We start from the raw sequence: 14,260 nt of genomic DNA, 5'->3' as shown, positions 1-14,260 counted from the left end.
GCTACCCGAAACATTTGACCCAAGTTCAACAATTTAAAGGCAATGTTACCAAATACTAATTGAGTGTAAACTTCTGACCCACTGGGAATCTGAAGAAAGAAAAAAAAGCTGAAATCACTCTACTATTATTCTGACATTTCACATTCTTAAAATAAAAGTGGTGATCCTAACTGACCTAAGACAGGGAATTTTTACTAGGATTAAATGTCAGGAATTGTGAAAAACTGTGTTTAAATGTATTTGGCTAAGGTGTATGTAAACTTCCAACTTCAACTGTAAGTATTTCAACATTCTGCTCATTCAAATTGGGCAGTTTTAAGTTCAATGAGTCATACTTCAGTGTGACTTTTAATAAGGCACTTAACATAACACTAGTGTATTTTTTTTGCCATTCAAATTATAAAATGTTCAACATAGAATCATGAAAATTAGAAATGAACATACTATAACATACTTACAAAATAACATGTCAAAGTTGTTATAATGATGTCAAAAGGGTATGAGAAGTATATTTTACAATAAATAAAAAGGCATACATAACAAACATGATATCCCTATGGGTTAACACACAACAGTAATGTGAAAACAAAAAATAAGTTATGGTGCCAGATTATCATTGCAGTTAACAACAGATGCGCTTTTGGTCAGCCTTTAAAAAGGTATTAAAGTATTTAGTCAGCTGTATAAATATAGGGATGCATAATATGAAAGACTTCTGTTTATTGTGTCACATACAGTGCATTCGGAAAGGTCAGACCCCTTGACTTCTTCAACATTTTGTTATGTTACAACCTTATTCTAAAACGGATAAAATAGTTTTCTCCTCATCAATCTACACACTACCCCACAATGACAAAAGCAAATTGATTATTTTTGCACAAAAATATTAAAATAAACTGATATATATTACATTTACATATGTATTCAGACCCTTTACTCAGTACTTTGTTGAAGCACCTTTGGCAGCGATTACAGCCTCAAGTCTTCTTGGTATGAAGCTACAAGTTTGGCACACCTGTGTTTTGAGAGTTTCTCCCATTCATCTTTCAAGCTCTGTCAGGTTGGATGGAGAGTGTCACTGCACAGCTATTTTCAGGTCTCTCCAGAGATGTTCAATTGGGTTCAAGTCTGGCCTCTGGCTGGGCCCCTCAAGGACATTCAGAGACTTGTCCCGTAGGCACTCCTGCGTTGTCTTGGCTGTGTGCTTAGGGTCGTTGTCCTGTTGGAAGGTGAACCTTTGCCCCAGTCTGAGGTCCTGAGCGTTCAGGAGCAGGTTTTCATCAAGGATCTCTCAAAACTTTGCACCGTTCATCTTTCCCTCGATCCTGACTAGTCTCTGCCATGCTTCCCCGTAGGGATGTTGCCAGGTTTCCTCCAGAGGTGACGCTTGGCATTCAGGCCAAAGAGTTCAGTCTTGGTTTCATTAGACCAGAGAATCTTGTTTCTCATGGTCTGAGAGTCCTTTAGGTGCCTTTTGTCAAACTCCAAGCGGGGTGTCAAGTGCCTTTTACTGAGGAGTGGCTTCCGTCTGGCCACTCTACCATAAAGGCCTGATTGTTGGAGTGCTGCAGAGATGGTTGTCCTTCTGGAAGGTTCTCTCAAATCTGGAGCTCTTTCACAGTGACCATCGGGTTCTTTGCCGGGCGGCCAGCTCTAGGAAGCCTTGGTAGTTCCAAACGTCTTCTATTTAAGAATGATGGAGGCCACTGTGTTCTTGGGGACCTTCAATGCTGCATACATGTTTTGGTACCTGAGCTCAATTTCGAGTCTCATAGCAAAGGGTCTGAATACTTAAATAACCTGTTTTCACTTTGTCATCATGGTGTGTGTCAATTGATGAGGAAACTTGTTTAATTGAATCTATTTTAGCATAGGGCTGTAACGTAACAAAATGCTGAAAAAGTCAAGGGATCTGAATACTTTCTGAATGCACTGTAGGTGAATAGTAATACGTCACCATGTCTGCTCTGTGTATATAGTTGATGTGAATCATATACCACCATCTCCTTCTTCCATTATGTGACGCTGAACAGAACACTATCAGTGTTCAGCTCCTCTTTCCCTTCATGTCTTCTCCTTTGTGTTTTTTGCTACTCCTTTCACTTGGCTGGGCAGAAGGGGCAGGTGTTGTTCTTGCTGGACTGTAGCCATACACTGATGCACTGAAACAGGCAAATCATCAGCTTTACATCAGCTAACGGTGCCTAACTACTTTAAGCATAGTTAGGGTTATAGCAAAGTATCATCTGATAGTGTCAATTTAGCAGACGCTATTATCCAAAGCGACTTAGTCATGCGTGTATACATATTACGTATGGGTGGCCCAGAGAATTTAACTCACAGTCCTGGCGTTGTAAGCCCTATTCTCTACCAACTGAGCCATACAGTTTTCAGTAATCTATACATTTTTAATTCAGTGTAGGACTTACATCCTTATGAACAGTGTGGGCGCAGCTCATGGGGTGCTGGCTGTCTACTTCCACGTGGTTCTGGCACATCAAGCACAGCTTACGATTAATGGGAGCCACAGGCTGGAGAGAGAGAGAAGCAGCACCTCAGAAATACATTAATTATGTACATAGTCACCCAAGCCTAAAATTCTCAATTGTGCCTTCTGCGGGTTGGTAGTGGTTTGTACCTGTGGGGGCCTTGTCTGGAAGACTTGAGTTACTGCAGGTCTCTGGGAGGGATTTGTGGGTCTCTGGATGGGGCCAGGAGGCCTCTGGATTGGGCCTGGAGGACGATGGATTGGGCCTGGAAGACCAGGAATGCCCCTGGCAGCAGAAAGAGGCCTGATGGGCCCTGGAGCCTGTGGAGGATAAAGGTTAGATTAAGGTTTAGACTGTGTTGGTGTGTGTGCACACTTAGTGTGTATGTGTCTCAGTGTGAGTTTGTGTGATTGTTTTACCGGTTTCTCACTCTGTGCCAGTCTCTGTGCCACCTGCTGTGTGACCTCGTCCATAGACATGCCAGCCATGGTGCCACGGGAATTCTTAATCTGCTGCAGCACTGACATGAGTTGAGTTCTGGAGAGAGAGAGAGAGAGAGGGACGGAGAGTAGAAAGAGACGAAGGTAAATGGAAAGAATGAGACTAGAATCATTATTTATTGATTGTAGTCTGCAAGATCTTTTACTGACTAGTAAATTCAGAGTAAGTGACAGACAGCTCACCTGTTGCACTGTGGAAATATGTCCCCCAGTCGCTTCAGCAGGTTGTCCAGTTTGCCAGCAGCAGGAGGGTTACTGAAAGGCAGGGGCTGGGCGGAGGCCACGGTGGTGGGCAGGGAAACAGGTGGGGTGGCTGGGTGGAGCGGTAAAGCAGAGGTAGGGGGAGTAGAGGAGGGGACAGGTGGGGGAGTTAATCTGGCTGGGGCTATGAAGGCAGCTGGGTGGTGCTGCTGGGGTTGGAAGGGCATCCCCACGGCGTTAGGAGGGCCCATCTGGAAATTTTGAAAAGGGGGGAGGGGTGGAGCGTACATCATCGGACTCATCACCAAGTCCACCTGCAGAGGAATGGTTCCATTAACAACAGATACTGTATCCACATTAATCACTGGCATCGACTCTCTTCGTCAGAATCAACTACACACATGTATCACACACAGACCGTGGGGACTTGGGGTAAGTGTGGTAATGTGACTCCAGGGAGGCTTTCCATCGGTTGGCCCTTTTGCAGCAGGTGAAGGTGCTCCTTGAACTGATTCTGAGAGAGAGAGAGAGAGAGAGAGAGACAATAATAAAGTCCCCACTAGTCATGTTCTTAAAGCCTACATTTATCCAGTGAGAAGCAGTGTTCTACCATCTATCTTGTCCCTCACCTGCAGTCCCGCCAAACTGCTGTGAACAACAGCCACATTGTTCTCCCACTCCAGCCTTTGTTGCATGTGCTGCTGAGAGGGGTCAAATCTGCAGACAGAGGAAACACCAATCACTGAAGCACAGCCTTTATGGAAGAAGCTACAATATGTAGGCTACATCCAGCTTCAGTCATAGGGTCATGCTCAGTATAGTACCTAAGTGTGTTGATGTATTGGTCAGCCTCTTTCAGCCAGTCGTCCACCTCAGACATGGTCACATCTCTCTGCATTTCCAGAGCTGCAATCTGTTGAACATAAATCAGAATACAAATCAGGGTTAATCCCTGACTGTCTTCAAATCAAACTCCATGGCGCCATGTGGATAGGTGAATCAGAGTGAACATTCAGTGTCATAGGGTTGTGATGGTTGACTGATGTAGAGATGATAAATATGGACAGAGACTGACCTCATCCCGTAGAGCTGTCTGGGTGGCCTCCTCTGACTCTTTCTGTAGCCGCTCCATCTCAGTGTTCAAGTCTGCTAGCTCCCGCTCCCACATAAGCCTATAGATGAGCACAGTAGGTGTGTTGTATAGCATTATATTGTGGACAAGATGTGTTGTGTAGCATGATAATGTATATGATACGTTGTTTATGGTTAGGTGAAGTGTAGGAGTGTGGCTCAGTAGTCTTACTTCTCCAGGTTCTGCTCCTCTATCAGCAAAGCCAGCTTCCTGGTGGTCTCCTTCAGCTCCTGAGACAGTCTGGTAGAGGGACAGACAGAGGAACATGGCTGACTGACAGGATATTTTGTCACAGTTCTGTTGGTGGCCACCACCTAGCCTACCGTCTGTACCACACCTCAAAGGGTTTTCCCCAATTTCTCATTTTCCACCTTCTTTTCAATATCTCTACCTGTTCCTCTCCTCCTCCATTTTGATTTTCTCCGCGCTGAGGTCTTGCTTCTTGACTGCAAAGTTCTTGCGGGTGGTCTTGCAGCAGTTCAGCTGAAGCTTCACACGCAGAGACTCAATTTTGTCCAGCAGCATCTGAAAATATTGTCACTAGCAGTTAATTAGACCAAAGATGTACAACATCTCAAGCTGATGAAAAGACAAGTAGGCCTATACGTAGCCTACAGCAGAGATGTGTGTTTGAACACAGACCTGCTGCTGGTGGATTCCTTCATCTTTTTTCTGAACCAGGCTGTCTACGAGGTTGCCATGATCAGCCTCCTCCTCCTGCTGCTGCTTCATCAGCTCCTCATATTGCAGGGCCAGGTGAGTGCTGTACTCATCCACTGACCGCTAGAGAGAGAGAGAGAGAGAGAGAGAGAGAGAGAGAGAGAGAGAAAGAGAGAGTGAAAGAAAGAAATAGGAAGGGAAGGAGGAAATGTTGGAGAAAGAGGGGAAAATGTAACCACAGAATAAGAATGAAAGAGGTTAACTTGTGTCATGCGCATGAACAGATATACATATATATATATATATTGTGTGTGAGTTACTACACTGATTCACCATACCCCAGTCATGCCCCCAGAGTGAACACATTACCATCAGTGACTCCCAATCCTGATCTGTGTTAACATCTTTGTCTGCTGTCCAGGCATCCGTCTGCAAGAGACAACACATAAGATGACTTTCTGTCACATGCCCACAATTGTCTGGGAAATTACTGCTGTCCTATACAAACTCATTCTACCTGGACGCCTTGCTTCTTCGAGTGAGTGCCATGATGTCCATCCCCTGAGGCCAGCTTTTCCAGCTCCCCTATAGATCCCGAGGTGCAGCCTGGATCTGACCATGGGTTGGACTGGTTGGACCAGGGGTTGTATTGCTGCTCAGTGTTTCCCGTGGCGGAGGTTTCGCTGGGGGGGGGGGACATAATTGTTTTTGCTAGGGTAAATAATTCGTTAGGTAGGCGTACTCAACTAATATAACAGCGTGTAATCACCCACTCCACATAACAAACATAAGCTCCCAAGATAACAGTCACCGGTCTTACCGCGCCATGTCCTCCTCGAGCGCCAATCCCCAGTCCATAACGTTAGTTAGCTAGTTTCTATGACTATAAATTGGAATTAAACAGCGGTAAACGTGTTGGGAAACTGAAGCTTAAATGACAAGGTGCATTATTAGTAATCAAAAACGGTAAATGAAGATGTTGAGTTGTGTGTTACCTCATCGACAAACCACGTTAGAAAATTATAAACATTACACGTTTGCTGACATACACTTCCGGGTAAGCTCACGAAGCGCAGCAGTGTTGCCATGTTCGTGATTTTCCTGTCTTTGGACAACTTTGAAAACAATGTCGCGGGTTAAAATGTATTGGTCGCGGGTTTTTGGACTATTTTAAAGTTGCACCGCGGCCGCCAAGGCATTTCTCTTAAAAATATATATAAATGTCACGTAAAACACAAATACTGCACGCAGAGAAGAATTAGGCCCGCTAATTATCAAAATCCAGAAAAGAGCCGTTAAATTATACAACCACCTTAAGGGAAGCAATTCCCAAACCTTCCTTAACAAAGCCATCACACACAGAGAAATAAACCTGGAGAGTAGCCCCCTAAGCAAGCTGGTCCTGGGCTCTGTTCACAAACACAAAAAAGACCCCACAGAGCCCCAGGACAGCAACCCAATTTGACCCAACCAAATCATGAGAAAACAAAAAGATAATTACTTGAGACATTGGAAATAATTTACAAAAAAACGGAGCTATTTGGCCCTGAACAGAGAGTACACAGTGGCAGAATACCTGACCACTGTGACTGATCCAAAATGAAGGAAATCTTTGACTACTGAGAAAGGCCACCGAAGGTAAATCAAATCAAATTGTATTTGTTACATGTGCCGAATACAACAGGTGTACTGTAGACCTTACCATGAAATGCTTACTTACAAGCCCTTAACCAACAATACAGTTCAATAAATAGAGTTAATAAAATATTAACAATAAATGTACATAACAATATCGATATATACAGCTATATACAGGGGGTACCGGTACCGAGTCAATGTTCGGGGGTACAGGTTAGTCAAGGTAATGTGTAAAGTGACTATGCATAGATAATAAACAGTGTGTAGCAGCAGTGTAAAAACAAAGTGGGGGGGGGGGGGGGCTTCCTAACCTCCTGCCAAATGTATGACCATATTAGAGACACATATTTCCCTCAGATTACAGACCCAGAAAGAATTTGAAAACAAATCCAATTTTGATAAACTTGCATATCTATTGTGTGAAATATCACCGTGTGCAATCACAGCAGAAAGATTTGTGACCTGTTGCCAAAAGAAAAGGGCAACCAGTGAAGAACAAACACCATTGTAAATACAACCTATATTTATCTTGATTTATCTTCCCTTTTGTACTTTTCCCCTTTCATACTACTATCTGCACATCATTACAACACTGTATAGAGACATAATATGAGATTTGAAATGTATTCATTATTTTGGAATTTTTGCAAGTGTAATGTTTACTGTAAATGTTTCATTGTTTATTTCACTTTTGTTTATTACCTATTTCACTTACTTTGGCAATGTAAACATATGTTTCCCATGCCAATAAAGCCCCTTAAATTGAATTGAGGGTGTGGAGTGGGAGGGAGGGCCGGAGTATGTGTGTGTGTGTGTGTGTGTGTGTGTGTGTGTTCTACAGTTATTGGCTGAGTCACGTGAGCGAGAAGAAAGAGAGCAGCAAGCACGCACGTTGACTACTTTTTACCAGTTGTAGGTAGGCTATTTACATTGTCATTATGGAGACACCTATTTCCTAAAACATTTATATTACACATATTAATACTCTAGAACTGATGCAGAGTTGGGGCGGCAGCGTAGCCTAGTGGTTAGAGCGTTGGACTAGTAACCGAAAGGTAACGGAGCTGACAAGGTACAACATCTGTCGTTCTGCCCCTGAACAAGGCAGTTAACCCACTGTTCCTAGGCCGTCATTGAAAATAAGAATTTGTTCTTAACTGACTTGTTAAGATAAAATAAAACATCAATAAATAATGTAGACAAAGCAGTGGAAATCGACTTTGAGCGCACCACCAGAGCACATTACATAAATCCGCTCATGGGGGTTTAAACTGCATTCTAATGTTGACCGCTTAAAGAAAACGGTATCAAGCTCGCGTCTAGGGCTTTCGAGTGGACATTTTTAATGGAAATTATGGAACTCCCTGGCGTGGTTATTTTTAAGTCCTCAATGACACTGGCATTAGGCTAAATGTGGAGTATTTTACATTTGTCTCGGTTGGTGATCAAGTAGCCTATTAATGTATATGTAGGCTACCATTTGATACAATAAATATGTTGAAATGATATCACTGGAGTCATAGCAAATCAATTTGTGCCACTTGCGTAGCCTACCGGGAGCTGGCAAACTAATTGAATAAATAGCCTATAACTTCAGTTTATTGTTGTTGTAGCCTTATTGCTTAAACAAGTTAAATCGACATCAATTGAATGCTCTGGCGAGTTTAATAAGGGCGCAATAGCTTGCAATAATTATTATTTTGAGGAAACTCGAATTTAGCTTCTAACGTCGTTACTATGATTTTCCTTCTTAATTGGCTCGATAACGTTATGGAAAAAGGCTTTATTGGATATATACGGCAACTCTTCTCTTGCTGTGACAAAAACAAATTGGGCTAGTTTTCAGGCCTTTTGGGCGGGTTTTGAATGGTCATTGGGCACATTTTATTTAGCTTGACCTGGCAACCCTGCTCTGCATTGTTACAACATTTGGGAGGCACATGGCGATGTGGTACAGAGCTAGATTTGTCCTCTACACGTTACTGGAGGCGTCCCACCCTTCATATGGAGCCTCCGACCACATTCTAGTCTACGCCTCCGCAATGGATTAGTTTACTGAGATGGGCGCAAATATACAGTACCAGTCAAAAGTTTGGACACACCTACTCATATTTAAGGTCGAGAGCCATGCGTCCCCAAAACACAACCCATCCAAGCCGCACTGCTACTTGACACAAGGGCTACTTAACCCGGAAGCCAGCCGTACCAATGTGTCGGAAGAAACACTGTGCACCTGGCGACCGTGTCAGCATGCACTGCGCCCGGGCGCCCGGCCCGCCACAGGAGTCGCTAGTGCGCGATGGGACAAGGACATCCCTACCTGCCAAACCCTCCCCTAACCCGGACGACGCTGGGTCAATTGTGTGCCGCCCCATGGGTCTCCCAGTCGCGGTCAGCTGCGACAGAGCCTGGACTCGAACCCAGAATCTCTAGTACTGCAAATAAAACAATCTCGGTCGATCAACAGCAAACAAATCGAATAATTGGGGTCTGCCCTAACACTTTTCAAAGCGCTGGTAGTGTGTTCAGATTTCGATCACCCGAAGCAAGCGCGGGTAAATACGTGCACAATCTCGGCATGTTTTTTAAATCTTGTGCGCATGCTTCAGGTGATATAAATCTGAACGCACTACCATCGTTTTGAAAAGTGAATGTAATTATACTTTCCTGTAAATATTCTCACATTACTACCACCAAAATGACCATCTGCACAGACAGACAACTGGTAAATACTGTTTTGCCACAGAAGCAGTATGTCCTGCCTCCTTTAATCCCTACATGACTGACAGCTGTATGTTCCAATTGTCATGATGTTGTAAATTATGTTTTTTTTGTCTGTTGGTTTGTCAGTTCTCTTGTATGGCCCCTGTATGGACACCTACATGTGATCTGTACTGGAGATAAACAACAACTAAAGTGTTTTATAAACTGGGTGGTTCGAACCCTGAATGCTGATTGGCTGACTGATATGACAAAACATGTATTTTTATTGCTCTAATTACGTTGGTAACCAGTTTATAATAGCAATAAGGCACCTTGGGGGTTTGTGGTATATGGTCAATATATCCTTGCTAAGGGCTGTATCCAGGCACTCCGTGATGCGTCGTGCATAAGAACAGCCCGTAGCCGTGGTATATTGGCTATATACCACATCCGCTTGGGTATTATTGCTTAAATACAATAAACATCCTGAAGAGAGAAGATTGTCGTGGACCTTCTCGCTTTAGCACCAGTTGATTTTGGCAGGCTTTTAAGACTGCTCCTAGAACATGACAACATAATATAGTGACTAGCTGGAATTCTCAGTGTATTTTACCGGACTAATTAGGCTGTCAATATTTCGGGACAGTGGATTTGAGTTGAATAGTCTGCTGTAGTTTGGGACCTGCTTCAAGTAATATCAGACAAGTTGTGGTCATGATCCAATATTTTCATAATATACTTTGAAATTAGCATTGCAGGAAGGAGTATTGGTGAAAATGTTTGTAGTCATCCTTATATAATGTGTCATGATTGAAATACAAACGTAATGCTTTTTCATCCATGTTGGCCTTATCTCCTACCATTAACTGCTTTCAGACCTCGTCATGCTGATCAGGGTGAAATTCAATGGTGAACGAAAATATGAGAAGATCATTGACCTGACACTTGAAAATCTTTTGATTGGAGGTATACTTTTAATTTGTGATTGGAAATAAATGTATTGTTTTCATACCAGTCGGTCTGATTACGCTTGCCATTACGATTGCAGTTCTATTTGTAGGTTGTTTTAATGTTTGTCACAGCTTTCCTGAAATTTGAGATCCCATTTACTAGTTTCAGAGGCAAATCTGTGTGATGGGTCTGGAACGGAAGTTGATTATATTATATATTATATTATGAGGAGGTGGTGACACGACCAGACCTTGGTGTTTTCAAGCTCACGCTGACCAATGATGCTAAAGGTATATGCTGGTTTTCAAGTCTTGGTTACTTGTGGCATCACTTTCAATATAACCATACATTTGACATGCCTGTATTGACATCTTTGTGTATTTGAGATGTCTCTGGCAGTACTGTGATGGGTGGTTCAGACCATGAGTCAGTTGATACGATCATATTGAGCGAGGATGGAAGCCCCTCACGAAAGCGTCAAAGATATGATGACGAAGCAAAACATTTACGTTTGTAATTCATTCTTCAATTCAAGTGGCATCAAATGGATTTTTCACTGCTGTTTTTTTTTTTTTTACAACTAATAGAGAGCATACTGAAGAAAAAGCCTGGTGGAGAGGTTGTCATCAAGGAATACTCCAAAACTAACTGACTGCACCAGACTAAAGGTATCTGCTGAATGTTAAAAATGACTACTGTATTAGTGTCTCAGTCACATAATTAGTTAGGCTACTGCTGACCATCCACTGCTATTGGTAGAAGATTTTTCTTGTATCAAACTTGATGGGCATGATACTGATTAAAAAAATCACTCCTAATATTAAGCTGACTGGGGACCAATGCTGCTTGTGGAGATTCTGATTGCCGCCTAAACATAACATTATATTCTTGTCAGGACATCACCACCGCATGAGAGAAACATTTGCACAAGGCATCATCTCCTTGTTCCTATACCTGAAGGATTCCTACACGACAAATGGATATGTAAGTATACATTACAACTGATAAAGGGCATCTGCTTTTCATTCTTCTATCTGAGCAAATGGGACTTGATTATTAGTTTTTTCTTTCAAGATTAGTAACCATGTTAATTTTCTTAAGGAACATTACTACGACCCTAATAGTGGAGAAGGGTACCTCTCGTATAGAATCAAAACCATTCAGATGAATTTGGCTTCATCAGAGAAACGGCCCACTCAACTATACTCTGGAGGGCCAACTGCTTAGAGGGAGTCCAGTCCATCCACTTTGGCTACCCTGAGGGAAGACCAGTGCAGAGAGGCCATTTATCTTATGAAGCATTCTTCTGATGAAGAAACAGTCAAACAGAAGATGAAATTGACCTTTGAGTACAGGAAGATGACCTACGACCCGAGTAAATGCTCCACCATCCTAACCGAATTTCCACGCTTTCTTGATGTGAAGGGTTTGATGTGTTTAATGTCCAGATGCCAGTTCAAGTTGACCAGTAATAGTAGTTCAATGAATGTGTAGGCTGGGGATTTACTCAAACTCTGTTTTGGAGGTTAAAGTGGAATGTTTTTGTCTTATTTGTTTCAGATTGAACCTGATTTTGTGCTGCTGTTTGGAGAGGGAACATCATTCAAGTTTTTGGAGAGGTGGCCAACTACATTCAAGCAAAATATCATCCTTCTAAGCAAGACCCTAAGCAAAGCAGAATCTGCAGTTGATGAGGGAGCTGAGGGATGAGGGAGCTGACACGAATGCTGATGGTTACCGAAACACCACTTCATGATACATTATCCTCGTTGTATGCGCTACGAGGCAAAACATAATTTCTTTAAAAAGCAACTGAAGAGTTTTAAGAATTTCACTATGACCTTAGCCAAGAAACAACAAAATTACATAGCATATAATTGGGAAGCGTTCAGCCAGGGTAGACTAGCTATAGGTCCAGGATGGACTAGCTATATGTCCAGGGTAGACTAGCTATAGGTCCAGGAAAGATGTCAAGGCTCAATCACCTGAAAGAAGGCCATGAGATTGCTACCAAGTTGAATGTCTCAGTGCACACACACACGTTTTGTCAGTTAAATGGGTAAAGCACCATGGTACAGAATATCCTCTTGATTTGGCCATATGTGGTGAAGTAGTCATTGAAGTGCCAGTATTGTACAAAATTAAGGCTATTGTTCTGAAAGAGGAACATTTTTTTTTTGGTTAGGTCAGCTCTTGAAATCTTATGTTTTGTTGATCATTTGCATGCATTTGAAGTTGTTTTGAAGCCAAGTCCACCATGCAAGGTATTTCATGTAAATGACATCATGTACCACAAACCTTTTGATTTGTCAAATGGAGCAAGGGATTTTTTTGACTACATTGCCCCCACCTGTCACTTGATAACAGTTTAAGCCAGGGCTGATACTTATGGTTAGGTTGTGAAAAACATATTTGTTTTTAATGTAAATGTCAGCATTTTCCAACAAACCTATTGATTTGCTCATGTCATATGGAGCAAGGGATTCTTTTGACTAGATTCTACTCTCACTTGATAACAGTTTAAGCCAGGGCTGGGACTTATGGTTTGGTCATAATGAACATATTTGAATCTTGAAACAGCTTTGATTGAGTTTATTGTGAAATTCCTAGTGCCTTTATAAAATCTAATTTCCATTTACATGGGGGAAGAGTAAATACATTAACACTGAATAAAGTAAACACATTTTTACTCTAATACTCAAATAGTGTCACTACAACACTTAAAGTGTTGAATACCTCAGTGTTCATTTTGATCAACACCGGCCAGTGTAGTGCAGTGTTAACTTTTTGCACTCCTCTGTGTTAAAACACTAGAAATGTAACACTTTGATCAGTGTACTTTTTACTCTGTGTAGAGTGGGACCATATATACTCGCTGACAGTGTTACATTTAACACTTAAAGTGTTGATTTAACACTTTCAAATTTACTGTGTAGGTAGACACCAACACCATAATAGGGAGGAGACGACTGGTTCATAAATGTGACCTGAACAACATTTGAAAACCATACCCCTTCAATACAATGGTTTAAAATACATGGGGGGTTCATAGGTGCTCTGCTGTGATAGGCTAAAATAAATGTTGTTTAGTGATCACCAGAGAGGAGAAAGGAAGGAGGGAAGGCAGGAACGAAGATATGAGATGTAGAGGAGCTGACACTGACTGCTTTGCTTTCTGTTGTTTCCTGTTTCCCTGGTGACCAAGCCATATCTGATGATGTCATGGCTGCGAGGGTGTGTGAGAGACACTGATATCGTAACTACTGTCCTTTTACTAGGTCATAATATAAGCTTCCTACACCCCACCCAGACCCCTCCCTCTTCAAGTATAGACTTAACATACACTTCCCACCTTTTTAAAATCCTAACTCCTCCTTACAGCTGTACAGGACCCCACCTCCATCCCACCTCTCCTAATATCTTCCCAGGACCCCACCATAGTGCCCTCCGTATGAACTGTGAGGCAGGAGCGTGAAGCCAGTGTAAATGTTGCTGACTTGACAGAGCCAGGAGAAGCCAAACAGTCTTCAGAACTTTGCCGCAGTCAGAGAGAGCATCAGGACATGTTTCCGTTTTTCAGGAATACACTATTTTCAAACTAGCTTGTTTACCATTAAAAACAAATGTGGGGAGTCCATTCAGGTGTCTTTTTACCCCTGCTCCGTTAGTTCACAAACATTACATTCAACCACAGCTAGAGGGAAATCAGTCAGACCGTTATGCCTCGTGTTCCTATGGTAAACATGTCAAAACATGTTAGTGTATATTTTGGCTGAAAACAAGGTGTTTACGAGGGCATAGTGTCATTCTATTCAGGGGTTACATGGTTTTAGTGGGTAGGCGGTCATTGTAAATAAGAACGTTCTTGACTGACTTGCCTAGTTAAAGGTGAAATAAAATAAAAATCCTTTATTGTATTGTGATTAATGGATTATTAGTTTAGTCAGACAGCTCCCCCATTTTTAGCTGCAAGTTGATCCAGTTAC

General features: G+C 42.2%; 1 protein-coding gene and 1 long non-coding RNA gene across 4 annotated transcripts; one reads left to right on the top strand and one right to left on the bottom strand.

Moving 5' to 3' along the window:
• Window positions 1-1,695: 1,695 nt before the first annotated feature.
• rnf214 (ring finger protein 214) lies at window positions 1,696-6,063 on the bottom strand. Its single transcript, XM_021623292.2, has 16 exons — window positions 5,978-6,063; window positions 5,803-5,865; window positions 5,500-5,665; window positions 5,352-5,411; window positions 4,965-5,105; window positions 4,714-4,847; window positions 4,494-4,562; window positions 4,266-4,362; window positions 4,015-4,103; window positions 3,820-3,907; window positions 3,609-3,704; window positions 3,173-3,504; window positions 2,909-3,026; window positions 2,639-2,809; window positions 2,430-2,531; window positions 1,696-2,162 (listed from the first exon to the last, which is right to left on the bottom strand). The coding sequence occupies exons 2-16, from the start codon at window positions 5,838-5,840 to the stop codon at window positions 2,100-2,102; spliced, it is 1,764 nt and encodes a 587-aa protein (XP_021478967.1). The 5' UTR covers window positions 5,841-5,865; window positions 5,978-6,063; the 3' UTR covers window positions 1,696-2,099.
• A 1,365-nt stretch (window positions 6,064-7,428) lies between these two features.
• LOC110537339 lies at window positions 7,429-14,184 on the top strand. Of its 3 annotated transcripts, XR_002475604.2 has the most exons (6): window positions 7,429-7,536; window positions 10,200-10,289; window positions 10,862-10,942; window positions 11,170-11,258; window positions 11,376-11,649; window positions 11,835-14,184. It is a non-coding gene; the product is annotated as an uncharacterized LOC110537339 (long non-coding RNA). The 3 variants fall into 3 exon arrangements; XR_005034934.1 differs by lacking the exon at window positions 11,376-11,649; XR_005034935.1 differs by lacking the exon at window positions 11,376-11,649 and having other exon boundaries at window positions 7,440-7,532.
• The last annotated feature ends 76 nt before the right edge of the window (window positions 14,185-14,260 follow it).

The sequence above is a fragment of the Oncorhynchus mykiss genome, chromosome 12 (genome assembly GCF_013265735.2).
Source record: "Oncorhynchus mykiss isolate Arlee chromosome 12, USDA_OmykA_1.1, whole genome shotgun sequence".
NCBI classification, from domain to species: domain Eukaryota; kingdom Metazoa; phylum Chordata; class Actinopteri; order Salmoniformes; family Salmonidae; genus Oncorhynchus; species Oncorhynchus mykiss.
This window is presented reverse-complemented; position numbering and strand designations above follow the sequence as displayed.